The following is a 15,007-nucleotide window of genomic DNA, read 5'->3' as shown; positions in this document are numbered from 1 at the left end:
TCACCTTACACTTAGCCATGTTAAACTGACATCAGTTTATCTTTGCCCATACTGCCAGCATATTTAAGTCATCCTGAAAGATAACTATATCAACCTTCATTGACTATCGCTCTTCCCAATTTTGCATCATCAGCAAAAAAGTGGATATTTCATGTCCAATTAGTTCCAATATCATTATATACAAATTAAACAACAGAAGACCAAGCCCTCAGGTTCACCACTAGTCACCTTCCTTCTCCTGTACTCAGTTCTTCCATAAACCACACTTTGATATCTATCCATCAGCCACCCTCTAATCCAAATCACCAGCTTTCGATTCCATTCCATTTGCTCCAATTTATGCAACAGAGTTCCATGTGGAATCCTGTCAAATACCTTTGCAAAGTCCAGCAGTATCACTGAGTAAGGATTTCCTTTATCCAACTCCACTGTTACATTATTATAGAAAGTAAATTACTAAAGCAAGACCTACAATTCACAAAAAATGTTGCCTCTTATAAAGTATCATATTTCTGTTCACCCAGTTCTGAATTCTAATTTTCATAAATTTCTCCAAAACCTTATCCACCACTCCTGATATACTGATTGGTCTATAATTTGCTACTACTGTCTTGGAGGTTCCCTTATGCAGTGAAATTATTTCCCCCTTTTTCCACTCAAATGGAACTTTACCAGAACTGAGACTTAAAGAGTTTGGTCAGAGAAGGTGCTAATTCTCTTGCATATTCTCATATTCTCATAACACATAAGCCAATATCCCATCTAACCCTATGGCAATGTTAGCATAAATGTTCTGTAATATACTAAGCACCTCATTTCTTCTATCTCTAGACTCTCATCAGTCAGTGACATATTTGGAATTGCAATATTACACTTTTGCAAAATGATCTCAAAGTAACTCAACTATTTGATTTGCTTCTGTTAAGTCATCCTTCCATTGCTTAGGTAGAGACAAGAAGGATGACCTTCTTGTCTCTACCTTGGGTATGCTGATCACCTTTTTCTTTATACTTCCTCCACAGCCTTTTCTTTATCTGCAATTCCTGCTTAATAATACTCTTCATCTATCTTACTCCTACATCACTTCTCCTCCTGACTCTGGGTATACAGTCTGATACTGCTTTCTTTCCATAAACACCCTCTGACAATCTCCTATGCACCATCCACATCTCTTCCCTTCAAATTCTCATGCCACAGCACTGCTTGTCAGTTTGTCATAATCACCAGCTTTGTAATTCCATATATACCCCTTCTTAATAGAAAATTCAGCACTGCTTGTCAGTTTGTCATAATCACCAGCTTTGTAATTCCATATACCCCTTCTTAATAGAAAATTCAGCACTTCTTACAATCTCCCAGGTCAACACTGTATGATCACTTTCCCCAAATGGAGACTGTCACTAAATTGGTTATTGATATATTCTCCAATACTATGACCAGATCCAACACTCTCGAATCTCTTATCCCATCCATTACATGCTGTCTCGAGGAATTATCTCTTCGCAGCTATATAAACCCTCATAGTTAAAATCTCCCATAATAATTATCTGACATTCACTCATCATGCAAATTTGCCAATGCATATTGCCCTCCCTTATACCACCTGGATTATAGCAGCGACCAATTACATATTTCCTCCTGTTGATCTCTATCTCATACTAAATAAGCTAGATAGATGGGCAAATGAATGGGAGTATCAGTTTAAATGCAAATAGCAAAATGTAAGGTCTTCAGGTTTGGGAAACATCGATGGGATGTTGCATACTCTATGGGAGGAGTTATAATGGAGAAAGTAGGGGGAGACAAGAGATCTGGGGTTGATGATTGATAGAAACCTGAAATTTAGGGGACAAATTGCAAAGGTGGTGAAGGTAACACAGAGGATTGCTGCAATTATGAGAAGGACACTGACCTGCAGAGATAAAATGGTTATCAATCCATTGTATAAGACTCTGATCAGACCACACTAAGCCTATTGTTCTCAGATCTGGTCCCCAGGATTTGAAGGGGACAAATCAACTGTGGAAAGGGTACAAAGACGGATGCTGAGGATGGTTTCAGGACTGTACAATTTTGGTTATGAGGATCGGCTGAGGGAATGTGGACTGCAGAGTTTGGTGGATAGAAGAAGGAGAGGTGATATGACTGAGACTTTTAAACTGTTGAGAGGTGGTCACAGGGTTGACACTGGGGAGTTCTTTTGCTTGGTTGAACAGTGGGAAGGAGTGATGACAAGAGGCCATCCCTAGAAGTTACGAAAGGAAACTGTGAGCAAGAGGGTGAGGAGTGGTTTCTTTGCATGGAGGATGGTTGAACCATGGAATGCATTGCCTGATGGAGTGGTGAGAGAGCAAGAACGGTCAATGAGATTAAGGAGTGGTATGATAGACTTTGTGTTTCTTAGGGGTACCTCCCCTCGATGAGTCTTGACAGACTATGTTTTTAGGAAGGAACTCCCACGATGAGTCTTTTGACTCCATGGAGGCCTGAATAATAATAAATAGCCTCAAATGAACTGCCCTCTGCATACCTGTCATCTTGAAGCACTTCTACTCTTCTTTGTTTCAACTCTTCATCCATCATTAGCAAAACCCTTCCTCCATTCTGTCCCCCTCTGTCCTCCCTCTATCTTTTTTCATTTACAGAAAGTCAACATACACAGGAAGATATCCACATAAGCAAGCACATCATCATCATCCAGTCCAACAGTATGGTATTTTAAAAACACTTACACATAGCCAGAGCAATTTGTTCTAATAATACAGTTCTTTCACACAAAACTTAAATATTTACACCATACTTTCTAGGCCAATGGCTACAATTCCTACTAAATAGATAAAATACTACATAGCTCCACTGCTTCTTCCTCCTCTAATACACAAGAACAAAGCATTACTATTCCTATTTCCTATGTCAGAGGTACATCAGAAAAGTTAGCAACTCCAATCCACTCTCTCCTAAGGATAAACTCCATCCTCTACTATATTTTGAAGTGTATGAAGTTCCTTGTGACTGTGATTTGGCCTATTATGGGCAGACAGGAAGATCTCTTAATATCTGCCTTGGAGAACATAAAAAATACATTCGCTATCATTATTATAGCAAGTCAAGACTGGCAGACTATGCTTTGGACACTCCACACAGGATTAGATGAAGAAAACCAATATGCTATTTAGAAGTTGTTACATATCAAAAAGATTATTTTTAGGAGAATTCTTCATCTCCATGGAGATGAAGAATTCTCCTAACCTGAACAAGTATGGTAGCATTAATTTGCCAAAAATTTGGAAGACTGTTATCTTAAGATCAACTCCTACATAGCAGTAATACTTCTTTTTTTTACAACAGTAGAGGGTACCAAATTAGAACTTTAGATCTTTTGTCCATTAGAATTTGAATTGTTTCACTTACTCACATGCAAACTAAAAAATGCTGCTTTGTGCTCTGAAGATGCTAATTTGAAATTTAGCAATAATCCTCACCATTTTTCCAACCCTTTGTATAACAAGAGTTACCTGTATTGTACATAACCAGCCCATTAATGCTCAATTATGCTAAAATTTTTGGAATATCTCTACTCCTCTTCTGCAATTTCTACTCTTCTTTCCTATTGTCTGTCTGCTTACTCTTTCTGTGCCATGCTCCAAAACCTGTTCTACAGAATACTTGAAGTAATCTTGATGGAATGAAGGCCTTCATTCTAATTACACTCAAAATACCTATTCACTACTGAAGCACTGGTTCTTCTCCAACAGGTGTTCTTTTAAGCCTTAAAAGAACACTTGTGAAGAAAAAGAAGAAGAAGAACCAAGAGAATATTGGGGAGAATATTTTGAGTGGAATTAGAATAAAGGCCTTCATTCCGGCAAGATCACTTCAGGTAGTCACTAGAACAGATTTTGGAGCAGGGAGCAGAAACAGTAAGCAGACAACAGGAAAGAGTGGTTGAAACAGAAAACTTACATAAGCTTATGGTCTGAGCTACTGAAGAGGAGAGGACATCTGTGGTATATTTGGAAGAAGAAATGGCAAAGAAGAAACCAAGAATGCTGGGAGAGTAAAATGGGTTATCCAATGTTCTGCTATGTAGGCAGACAATATATATCAAATCAAGACAATCAAATATTATTATTATTATTATTGTTCCGGGAAACTCCAAGGAGTCGACAGACTCATCGAGGGAGGCCCTAACATCATGTCAAGAACAACTATTCAACATTCACACAGTATCTATCATACCTTGCCTTGAACTCATTCACGGTCGTAGCACCCACAACAGACTCTGGAAGCTTATTCCACTCATTTACCACTCTCCAAGTAAAGAACCTAGCTCTAACACCCTTGTCAACCACGCTCTTGCCCAGCTTCCATGCATGGCCCCTAGTCCTCCCACCACCAGTCATATTTTCAAAAATATCTTCTGGATCAATCTTATAAAAACCCTTCAGTAATTTGAATGTCTCAATCATATCACCCCTCCTTCGCCTATCGTCCAATTTCTGCAACCCACAAATCTTCAACCTATTCTCATAAGGTTTATTCCACAGACCTGCTATCATCTTGGTCACTCGTCTCTGGACCCTCTCCACTTCCTCCCCATCACGAAGAAACCCTGGTGCCCATAGCTGGGCACAGAAGTCCAGATGGGGTCTTATCAAGGCTCGATACAGAGGAACAACAACTTGTTCATCTCTGCATGTTAAAGTATTTTTCAGAAGCCAAGCGATTTAGTGAGCTGTTTTAGTTACTTTTGCAATGTGCCCCTAAACTTCAACTCCCTATCCACCAACACTCCCAAATCCCTGGCCTCATCAATCTCCTGGAGTATGGTTCCACCAATGCGATATACTGCTGCTATTCTTTTCACCCCAAAGTGCATAACCTTACACTTTGCCACATTAAATTGACATCCATTTTTCCTAGCCCAGTCCTCCAAACTATCCAAATCATCCTGTAAAATTTTGACATCTTGTGCACTCACAATTGCTCTACCCAACTTTGCATCATCAGCAAACAAGTGAACACTTCCTCTCAGATCCTTTCCAATATCATTGATGAACAAATTGAAAAGCAGTGGTCCAAGAACAGAGCCCTGTGGCACTCCACTAGTCACAAGACGTCTTTTAGACTCCACTCCTGAATAAACCACTCTTTGATATCTCTCCTTCAACCACCCTCTTATCCATCTCACCAACCCTATATCTATACCCATCTGCTCCAGTTTACTGATTAGGGTTCCATGTGGTATCCTATCAAAGGCCTTGGCAAGGTCCAGTAGTATCACTGTAAACCCATTACCCCTATCCAGTTCAGCCGTCACTGTGTTATAAAACGTGAGCAAGTTACTGAGGCATGATCTACCCTTCACAAAACCATGTTGTCCCCCATACAATATCCCATTTTCATCTATCCAATCCTGTATTATTTTCTTGACTAATTTCTCTAAGACCTTGACAATGATTCCTGATATGCTAATCGGTCGGTAATTTACAACAGCAGTCTTGGAACCACCTTTATGCAGTGGAACTATTTTCCCCTCTTTCCACCCACTCGGGACTAACCCAGACCCGAGACTCAAATTAAACAAAATGGTCAAGGGTACTGACAATTCTTTAGCTGCTTCTCGTACAACACGAGCTGGTATACCATTCAATCCCACAGATGTATTGACATCGAGGTTATGCAATAGACTACTCACCTCCACTTCATTAACCACAATTCCCGTATAATCTACTGGTTTATTCGTTTCTGCAATGTCACCACCTGGATGATATACTTTTGCAAAGTGCTCACTCAGTAACTCAACTATCTCAACTGATTCACTTACCTCCCTACCATCGGCATTCTTTAAAATCAATCTGCCATGTACATTTTTCCTTTTACTTGCTACATATCTAAAAAACTGTTTAGGATTCTCTTTAGCCTGCATGGCCAATGTTCTTTCGTAATCCTTTTTTGCTTTTCTTACCACACTCGTCACCCTTCTGGCCTGCGCTTTATACCGTTCATGTGCCTGCCGGTCACCCTTCTCCTTAAATTCCCTCCATAGTTGTTTCTTTTTTTGCAACTCAAGCTTAATGGTGTTATTCATCCATTTAACCCCTACTTGATTTATTATTCGAACTCTAGGTATACAGTCAGCCATTGCTTCATGCAAGCACTTCTTAACTACCTCCCATGCACTATCAACTTCTAGTCCTTGCAGTTGTACATGCCATGGCACTGAACCAATCAAACTCCTAAGCTTGTCATACTTTCCAGCCCGATAATTCCACATGTACCCTGTCTTAATTGAAAATTCTACACCTTTAGCCACCTCCCAAGTTAAGACCCTATGATCACTCTCACCGATTGGTGGCAATGTGGTCATATTTGTTACAGCCAAATCCTCAGATGTAATTACTAGGTCAAGCACTCTCTGACCCCTAGTATTTTCCATTACATGCTGTCGCAGATAGTTATCCCTTAATAACCGCATAAAATCCAGTTCTTTCCTCCCATGTGTCCTCTCCTCACTCCAATCAATGCGACCATAGTTGAAATCTCCCATAATAATCACCCTCCTTCCACCCATTTCTTCTATTTGCTTGTGCATACTGTCACCACCATCTTTTCCATCACCTGGTCTATAGCAGCACCCAATTGTATATTTAGTTCTGCTAGCCGCAATCTCACACCAAATGGCCTCAAATGTGCTCTTTTCTCTATCCTGCAATTCAACTTCTATTCTCCTTGGTTAGAGCTCATCAGCTATCATCAACAATACTCCTCCCCCCATTTTATTCTCTCTGTCATTCCTGAACACACTATACCCATCACATTCAATCCCACTAGTTATATCATCTACAGTCAGCCATGTTTCACTAATACCTATAACCTGTGGTCTGGAAGTGCCAACCATGGCCAAAAACTCTTCCTTCTTGTTCCTAATACTCCTAGTATTAGTGTACATGAATTTAAGACCCCCATTAGCCCCAACCCTACCTTGATGCCTTATATTAACTATCCCACTCAGATTTGTTGTCCTTATTTGTTCTGGCATATTATATTCATTCTTACATTCAACTGCCTCCATAAGGACTGTATCTCTACCCCCCCCCCTAACAAATCTAGTTTCCCTGAATTTGCACATCCACTACATTCAGCAACACTTTCTCAAGTCTTCTTACACCGTAACCATTCAAATGCAAGCCATCCATCTTATATAGATCCTTTCGCCCATCAAACTCACTCCACACATCCACAAATTCCACACCACTCATCATACATAACCCACGCATAAAGTCATTCGCAATTATAGCCCTCCTTTTAAACATTTCACTGTCATACCGTGGCAAAAGACTAATCATTCTAACTCTCTCACTCTTTTCTTTTGCTACCTCAAACAATTCATTCAGGTCGTCTATCATTTCCATTTAATCTCCTTTCAAATCATTCGTACCTGCCACAACAATCATTTCTTTCACCCTTTCCTTTTGCTCTCTAATAGACGCAGTTACGTCCTTTATGGTCGCACCAGGTTGGTACGATTTTGTCAAATCCTCTACTAACACACCTCGTACTAACGAGTCTCCATACAGCACTCTATCCTTCATTTTGTTCATGTTCACATTCATACGTCTATTTTTCCTGTCATACCTTTTATTATTGGTTGGTTCATTCAGTCTACTTTTGTTCATGCACTCTAGCTGCTGTTTTGCTCTTTCTATCGCACTATTCAACAACGCGATCTCACTCAATGCATCTATCTCATCTTTTTTATTCTCTGAGAAACCATTTATACTATCATTCACACTTTCTACATTCACACTCTCACAATTTTCATGTACAACCTTGCTGTATTGTTATTGTTACTAAAAACAAGCATGTCACATTTCTTATTTAATTGGTCAGTGGAAATGGTACTTAATTAATGCCCTTAGTTAATTCTATCTATGTCATGGGTCATCACCCTTTCAATCAGTGCAGGCTGCATTAAAAATTTCGATGAAGCCTGGGGCCCACTAAGCTATATTGTGGTATTTAGAATTGTAAGATGCTTTCCCAATTCACAAGGAATGCCGTGCATTTGATACTTTACATAAAATCCTATAAAATTAAACAAAACTCAAGAACGTAGGCAGGAGTCGGGTTCATGTTAAATAAATACATTCAATAATTGAAAAAAGATAATTTAATGAACAAAACATTCATTTTTTAAAATGTCAATGGGAAACTTGGCAATGCTTTTCCTTAATCAGCTAGTCGATGTTGGCATCAATGTTGGAAGTCGCTATGAGAAGAGTTTTCTCGAGATGTTGGTCCATAATGCGAGTTCTTGTCTTGGACTTCACATGCTTTATTCTGGAGAAGAACTGCTCATATAAGTATATGCTTCTAAACAAAGCACACATCTTCAAAGCATGCTGGCGAAGATTAGGGAATGCATCCTCAGAAACGTAGTCTTTGTAAAATGTAAGCAAGGGCACATTGAATAATTTTTCTCTCAAAGAAGAGTTGTTTTTTGGAGTTCAAGCAACTCCGTTTGTACTGAGCCTGGAATTTCGGCAGCATTGACACTGAATGGCATTGAAAATAAATCTAAAGAAGACTGTTGGTTACGAAAATCACTAAATCTCTCTTCGAACTCACTTCGCAACACAGCTAATTTTGTAGCGTATTCATCAAGAGACGAACAGTTGTACTCAGCAAGAAGCTGAAAATAGTTAAGTCTTTTTTTGCGAGTTGTTTTTTAAACACTTCCTTATTATTTGGGCACAGAATTTCCTCAGCACGCTCTTTCACAAACGTGCCGTCCAAGAAGGCTTTTGATTTTTAACAATTTTTTCCAGCTATTACATAACTTACTTTGATGCACAATTCGCTCTCTTCCCTCTGCCTTTTAAACAAACCCTGCTGGCATTTTAATCAATTTGGAGATGGTTCACTTGGTCCACATGAAGCTGCCCTTGAAGGTGATCGAAATTGGACGCATGTTTTGTCTCATAGTGTCATTTTATATTGTATTCTTTTGATACTGACACAGGCTCGAGACAAATTAAACATACTGGCTTATCGTCAATCGGCACAAAAAAGTACAAATTGGTCCACTTTTCATTAAAATCTCTACAAGAATCACTTGATTTACGCTTTTTACTCATAGACACCATAGTGATGGAAAGTGAACAACCCAAAAAAGGATCCAAAATGGCAGTGTAACGGTTATTATCTTCTAATATGTCTCACACTAATGAAAAAAGTCTGGCAATATAAAACCACAATAGGCTACGGCTGACACGACGAACCTGAGTGCCTTATACACGAGTATCACACTGTTCATGACTGACTGACTGACTGTGGATGAGATCCTCTTGTATTTATATGAAAATAACGAAGTATCAAGAACCTTCGAGATATATCTGGAAGGCACTAGACAGCACACTCAAACAAACTACTGCTTCAGACATCTACCTATGATGTTAGTACTAGCATTTAAGTGCCGCTTGGTACTGGTAGAAGGCTGAAGAAGCATGTCTATTTAATATTTATTTTTATAGGATTTTATGTAAACTATCAAATGCACAGTGTTCCTTGTAAATCTGGAAAGCATCTTACAATTCTAAATACCACAGTATAGCTTAGTGGCCCACGGGCTTCATTGAAACTATTTTTTATTTAATCGCATTTTAATGTAAAGTACTTATTTTTTTCAAAATGGCCAGTGGGCCAAGGCAAAGAGCTCTGCAGGCCACCTGTGGCCTGCGGGCCATGCGTTGAAGACCCCTGATCTATGTAGTTGATTATGAATGTCAACTACATGTGTTCTTCTGGACAGCTTGTCTGTTTTAAGGCATGAAAAACCTTTTGCCTCCATATGTGACTGGCTAACTCACTTTCAACTGAAAAGTCCTGATAAAGATTCTTCACATCCTAGACACGATTCACACTCGGGTCTTTCCAAAGGGAAGGGTCGAAATTGACAGTGCTATAGAGGCTAACTGAAAATTAAGATTTACAGATAGATATTCAGAGCTCAGAGGTTATCAGAATTTGAAGAACAATCAAGAGCAATAAATGAATGCAACAAACTACCAGAAAAGATCAAAAAGAGGGGAAGCTAGGTTGATATGCTTTGGCATGAGATGTCAGATTTCATACATGGTACATCTCCCCTCCCACCAAATGTGCTGGAAGAAATTGTGTAAAATGTAGTTTGTATAGTTGAGGTGGACAGCGGTTGTTGTTATTGCCATTTTTATGTGAATCCTACCTGCAAAATGCTATAAACCGTAGTACTTTCAATAAGCTAAGAGATAAGAAATCTTCAAGTGACCAAACATAGAACTGAACTGTTACAGCCATCTCAGGCTTCCAATAATCAGGATATATAGTAGAATAGTTGGTGTGGTAGAAGTGAATCTTATATCAGACAATGAAATTCATCTATTAGCTAAAATCGATGCTGCAATGTTATTCAAATGCACAGCCTGGTGGATGGCGAACAGAGATGCTATCCGCTCTGATAACCAGGTTGACATGACTGAAGTTCAGTTAGAATTAGTAGTCTGGATGTCTGTAAGTAGTGGGGAATTTATGCAAATGAGTTTTAGTGAAGTTTGAAAATAAAAAATATTGACTTTTCTTAATGCAAAACATTTTTGTGCATATCCCTCTTACAACTAATGGATATGACAATTTAATAAGAGATAAACTATAAGAGACAAGCTATGATTGCCAAAAAAAATAGGTAAACACAGTTTACTGAATATAAATCAGCTTACTATTATTTCTTCTCTTTCATCAGGTACACATTTTGTTTCAATTACTTCACAGTCAAACCTGTATAGAGAGAGGAAAGATGAATATTTAAGCAGTCTCGTTTAGATAAGTTTCATGTTTCATTTTAGAATAAATACACGCAGCACTATTCATATTCTCATTACTGTGGTAAGACCTTGAAAGATGTGCATCGACTAATCCTGCCTGCACAACATTATTATTACAATGTCAACATGTGAAGTTAACTTAAGAAAAATTATGTTTTACTTAAAAAATAATCTGATCCAAGGATTCATATGAATGACACTATATACAGAGAAATATGACATTCAATTCAGTGAGACTCACTGTAAAGAGTATTGTTTTTTGTTGTCTTTTTTTTTTTTTTTTTTTTGCATATTTTTCAAATGAGCTCCTAAACAGCCTGCACAATACTAATCAATGTCACAATCATTCCTGCCAAATTCATGACTTATTTTTCACAGTATTAACAACACCACAAACACTTTTAACAACAAAGATGTTTTATTAACGCTTATATTTCGCTGATTTTCAACTCGGCATCATCAGAGCACAACACACATGTAAATGCGACAGTGAGTGAGTGAAACAATATAATTGCAAATGCAAAAGACAAAAGATCTAAAGTCCTATTTTTGGCGCCCTCTAACGAGAAAAAAAAAAAAAAAAAATTTCTTCTCTTTCATCGGGTACACAATTTGTTTCAATTACTTCGCAGTCAAACCTGTATAGAGAGAGGAAAGATGAATATTTAAGCAGTCTCATTTAGATAAGTTTCATGTTTCTTTTCTTTTTTTTTTTTTTTTTTTTTGTTAGAGGGTGCCAAAAAAAAATGAAACATGAAACTTATCTAAATGAGACTGCTTAAATATTCATCTTTCCTCTCTCTATACAGGTTTGACTGTGAAGTAATTGAAACAAAATGCGTACCTGATGAAAGAGAAGAAATAATAGTAAGCTGATTTATATTCAGTAAACTGTGTTTACCTATTTTTTTTTTTTTATATTCAGTAAACACATTTTACTGAATATAAATCAGCTTACTATTATTTCTTCTCTTTCATCAGGTACACATTTTGTTTCAATTACTTCACAGTCAAACCTGTATAGAGAGAGGAAAGATGAATATTTAAGCAGTCTCATTTAGATAAGTTTCATGTTTCATTTTTTTTTTTTTTTCTCGTTAGAGGGTGCCAAAAAAAAAAAAAAACAGCAGTTATCCAGGAGTTTTTCTTAGGATAACTGTCTCCCAAATTCACGTGTGACTGTGATTTGGCCTATTATGGGCAAACAGGAAGATCAGTGAACATCTGCCTGGAAGAACATGAAAGATACATTCGCTACTATTACTATGGCAAGTCGGGACTGGCAGACCAAGCTTTGGACACTCCTTCACACACGATTAGATGGAGGAAAACGAATGTGCTATTTAGGAGTCATTATAGATCTGAAAGATTATTTTTTGAGTCAGCAATGGCTTTGAAGAATTCTCCCAACCTTAACAAATATGGTTGCATTAATTTGCCAAAAATTTGGGAGACGGTTATCCTAAGAAAAACTCCTGGATAACTGCTGTGTTTTTTTTTTTTTCTCGTTAGAGGGCACCAAAAAATAGGATTTTAGATCTTTTGTCTTTTGCAATTATATTGTTTCACTCACTGTCGCGTTTACATGTGTGTTGTGCTCTGATGATGCTGAGTTGAAAATCAGCAAAATATAAGCGTTAATCTAATCTTTGTTGCTAAAAGTGTTTGTGGTGTTGTTAATACCATGAAAATTAAGTCATGAATAACCATCAACACCTAAGCTTATCTGTTAGATTCCTGCCAAATTTTAACATACTATGGCAAGATACAGCTGCAAAACATGAAGAAAAACACCATGAGCATTTCAGTAAGCAACAGACCTTAACTTAGTAACATAACTCTGGTAGCCAAAAGATAACTAGTTATACTAATTTAGAGATAGTACCAATTCTTGTATTTACTGGAATGTTCAACAAACTACACCTTCGTGTTCACTATTTACACTTAATAGATTCTTCGGGAAGTTAAAAACTAGAAAAATATACAATAAAAAAAAGATCTAGAGACTCCTAAACACAATGACTGTAAAAAGCCTAAACACAACAGGAATTTAACCATGCATATCAGATATTACCAGTTTACTATTATGCATAACTTTCAGATGACTGATAGCACTGATCTGATGTACTGCATGACAGTCTGAGAGACTTTCAAATACCATGTAAGATAAGGCATTGATTCTTCTAATTAAGAGTGCCCTGAGAGAGTAAAAATTCAGCAGATTCTTTAAAAGTCCATAATAGTATCATATCTGTCATCCAAATAAAGCACTGAGATGAATGCCCAATCCATCTTGTGATGTTCTTTGAAGATGTAGGCAGTAAATCCTTATTTGTTTTATACTACCAAGTTGTTCATTATTTCGGATTTCAAAACTTCTTCCATTCTGACTTATGTAGGCTTTGCACATGAACAAAAGATCTTCATTATATACCAAGCTATTTTAGAAAGGAAAGTCGTCTTTTAGAGTCTGCAAAAATCTTGAAAGATCTGAATTTGTTTGAAAGCATTTCTGATATTAATATGTTTAAAAAATATGACCTATATGTTTAGAGGTTCCTCCACAACGAATGGTAGGGAGACAGAAACTTTATATCTGACTTAACTGCAGCATGTGTAGGTTTCTCAGAAAATAATTACTTTTTGAGTAATCATTTTGAAGAAATCATTTGAAGAAAATATTTCTCCTGTTAATAGTATCATCTATTACTTTATTAATATGACACTATTATTAGTATGACACTATTATTAATAGTGTCATATATGACAAAATTTCATGCTGGCTGGGGCGTCACCCGGTTAAACAAGGCCCCCCCCCATTGTTTTTGCCAGGGAACCAGGGCAAACAGCAAAAAGTCAGCTACTGTATCAAACCTGAAAATACACCCCAACTCAACATCACTAGAGTTAATGATCGGTACTATCAACATAAGAAGCCTGAATGGCAAAGAAATGGAGCTAGCTGAGGAATTAGATAAGTACCAGATCGATATAATAGGGGTGACTGAAACAAAAAAGACAAAAACTGGTGAGATCTTTCTGAGCAATAAATACAAATTGTTATATTCAGGAAATGACAATCAAGGAAAAGAAGGAGTAGCCATAGTATTCAACACAAAATATGAGGCTAATCTTCTTGAATGGCAGTCTCAAGTAGAGTGATGTGGGCTAATATCAAAATGGGGAATTGGACAATGAGACTTATTTGTGCCTATGGTACCACAGAAGGTTCTACTAAGGTAGAAGTAGAGGAATTTTTTCATGCTTTAGAAAAAGCAACTCACAAAATGAAAAAGGAAAACTTGGTCCTTGTTGGGGATCTAAATAGCAGAGTAGGAAATGATAGTCAGTCATACAAAAATATTTTAGGAAAATTTGGAGAAAAGAGCAAAGCTAATAATAATAGCAAATACTTGTTGGATTTCTGTTCAGGACAAGGACTGGTTATTACTAACACCATGATCCAACATAAAAATGTGAACAAATTCACATGGAGAGAAGAGGCATGGAATAAGAAAAGACTCATTGACTATGTTATTGTTGATAGTCATGTTTTCACCCTGGTGCAGGACACCAGAGAGTACAGAGGATTTGAAATTGGAAGTGATCACTATTTAGTCTTGAGCAGGATAAAACTGAATTTCATATTGAAAAGAATAACATGTCAGAAAGTTTTAAAGCGAATAAAAGTTGAGCAGCTCTCAGATGTGAACTGTAGACTAAAATACACAAAGATTATTGAAGAAAAAATGAAAGAGTTTGAGAACAGCAACCACACCGTGGAGATTCAGCAGCAAGACTTGAAGAAAACCCTGGTTGATTCAGCCAGAGAGGCATGTGGTGAAGTTGTCTGCAAAGATAGAAAAATCAGAACTCCATGGGGAACACAGGAAGTTAAAGAGGCAGCAAAGGAAAAGATGAAAGCATATCAAACATTCCTGGCAAATAAGTCTGCTTGTGCTCTTTGAGAATACAGACCACAAATGTAAGAAAGCTAAACATTGTGTAAAACTAGCTAAACAAAAGTCATGGAAGGACTTTGGCAAGAACATAGAAAATAAATATCAATATCAAGAAGGTGGTAAGATATTCTGGAGGTTGTTGATGAAGCTTGGAAATGGAGGAAAGAGTGCTGTAAAACA

At 37.4% G+C, this 15,007-nt stretch overlaps 1 protein-coding gene across 2 annotated transcripts in view; it reads right to left on the bottom strand.

The window, feature by feature from the left end:
- cin (Molybdenum cofactor synthesis protein cinnamon) overlaps positions 1–15,007 on the bottom strand; it is a 377,936-nt gene that overhangs the window by 322,205 nt on the left and 40,724 nt on the right. For both annotated transcript variants that reach the window (XM_090403113.1, XM_090403112.1), the window contains exon 4: positions 11,824–11,881. In XM_090403113.1, the coding sequence (XP_090259239.1) occupies positions 11,824–11,881 (58 nt within the window). The remainder of the gene's footprint in view (positions 1–11,823; positions 11,882–15,007) is intronic.

The sequence above is a fragment of the Typopeltis vanoorti genome, chromosome 13 (assembly GCF_054136105.1).
Source record: "Typopeltis vanoorti isolate ZY-2024b chromosome 13, IOZ_Tvanoo_1.0, whole genome shotgun sequence".
Classification (NCBI taxonomy): Eukaryota; Metazoa; Arthropoda; class Arachnida; order Uropygi; family Thelyphonidae; genus Typopeltis; species Typopeltis vanoorti.
Note: the sequence above shows the minus strand (reverse complement) of the source record. Positions and strands in the feature narration are given on the sequence as shown.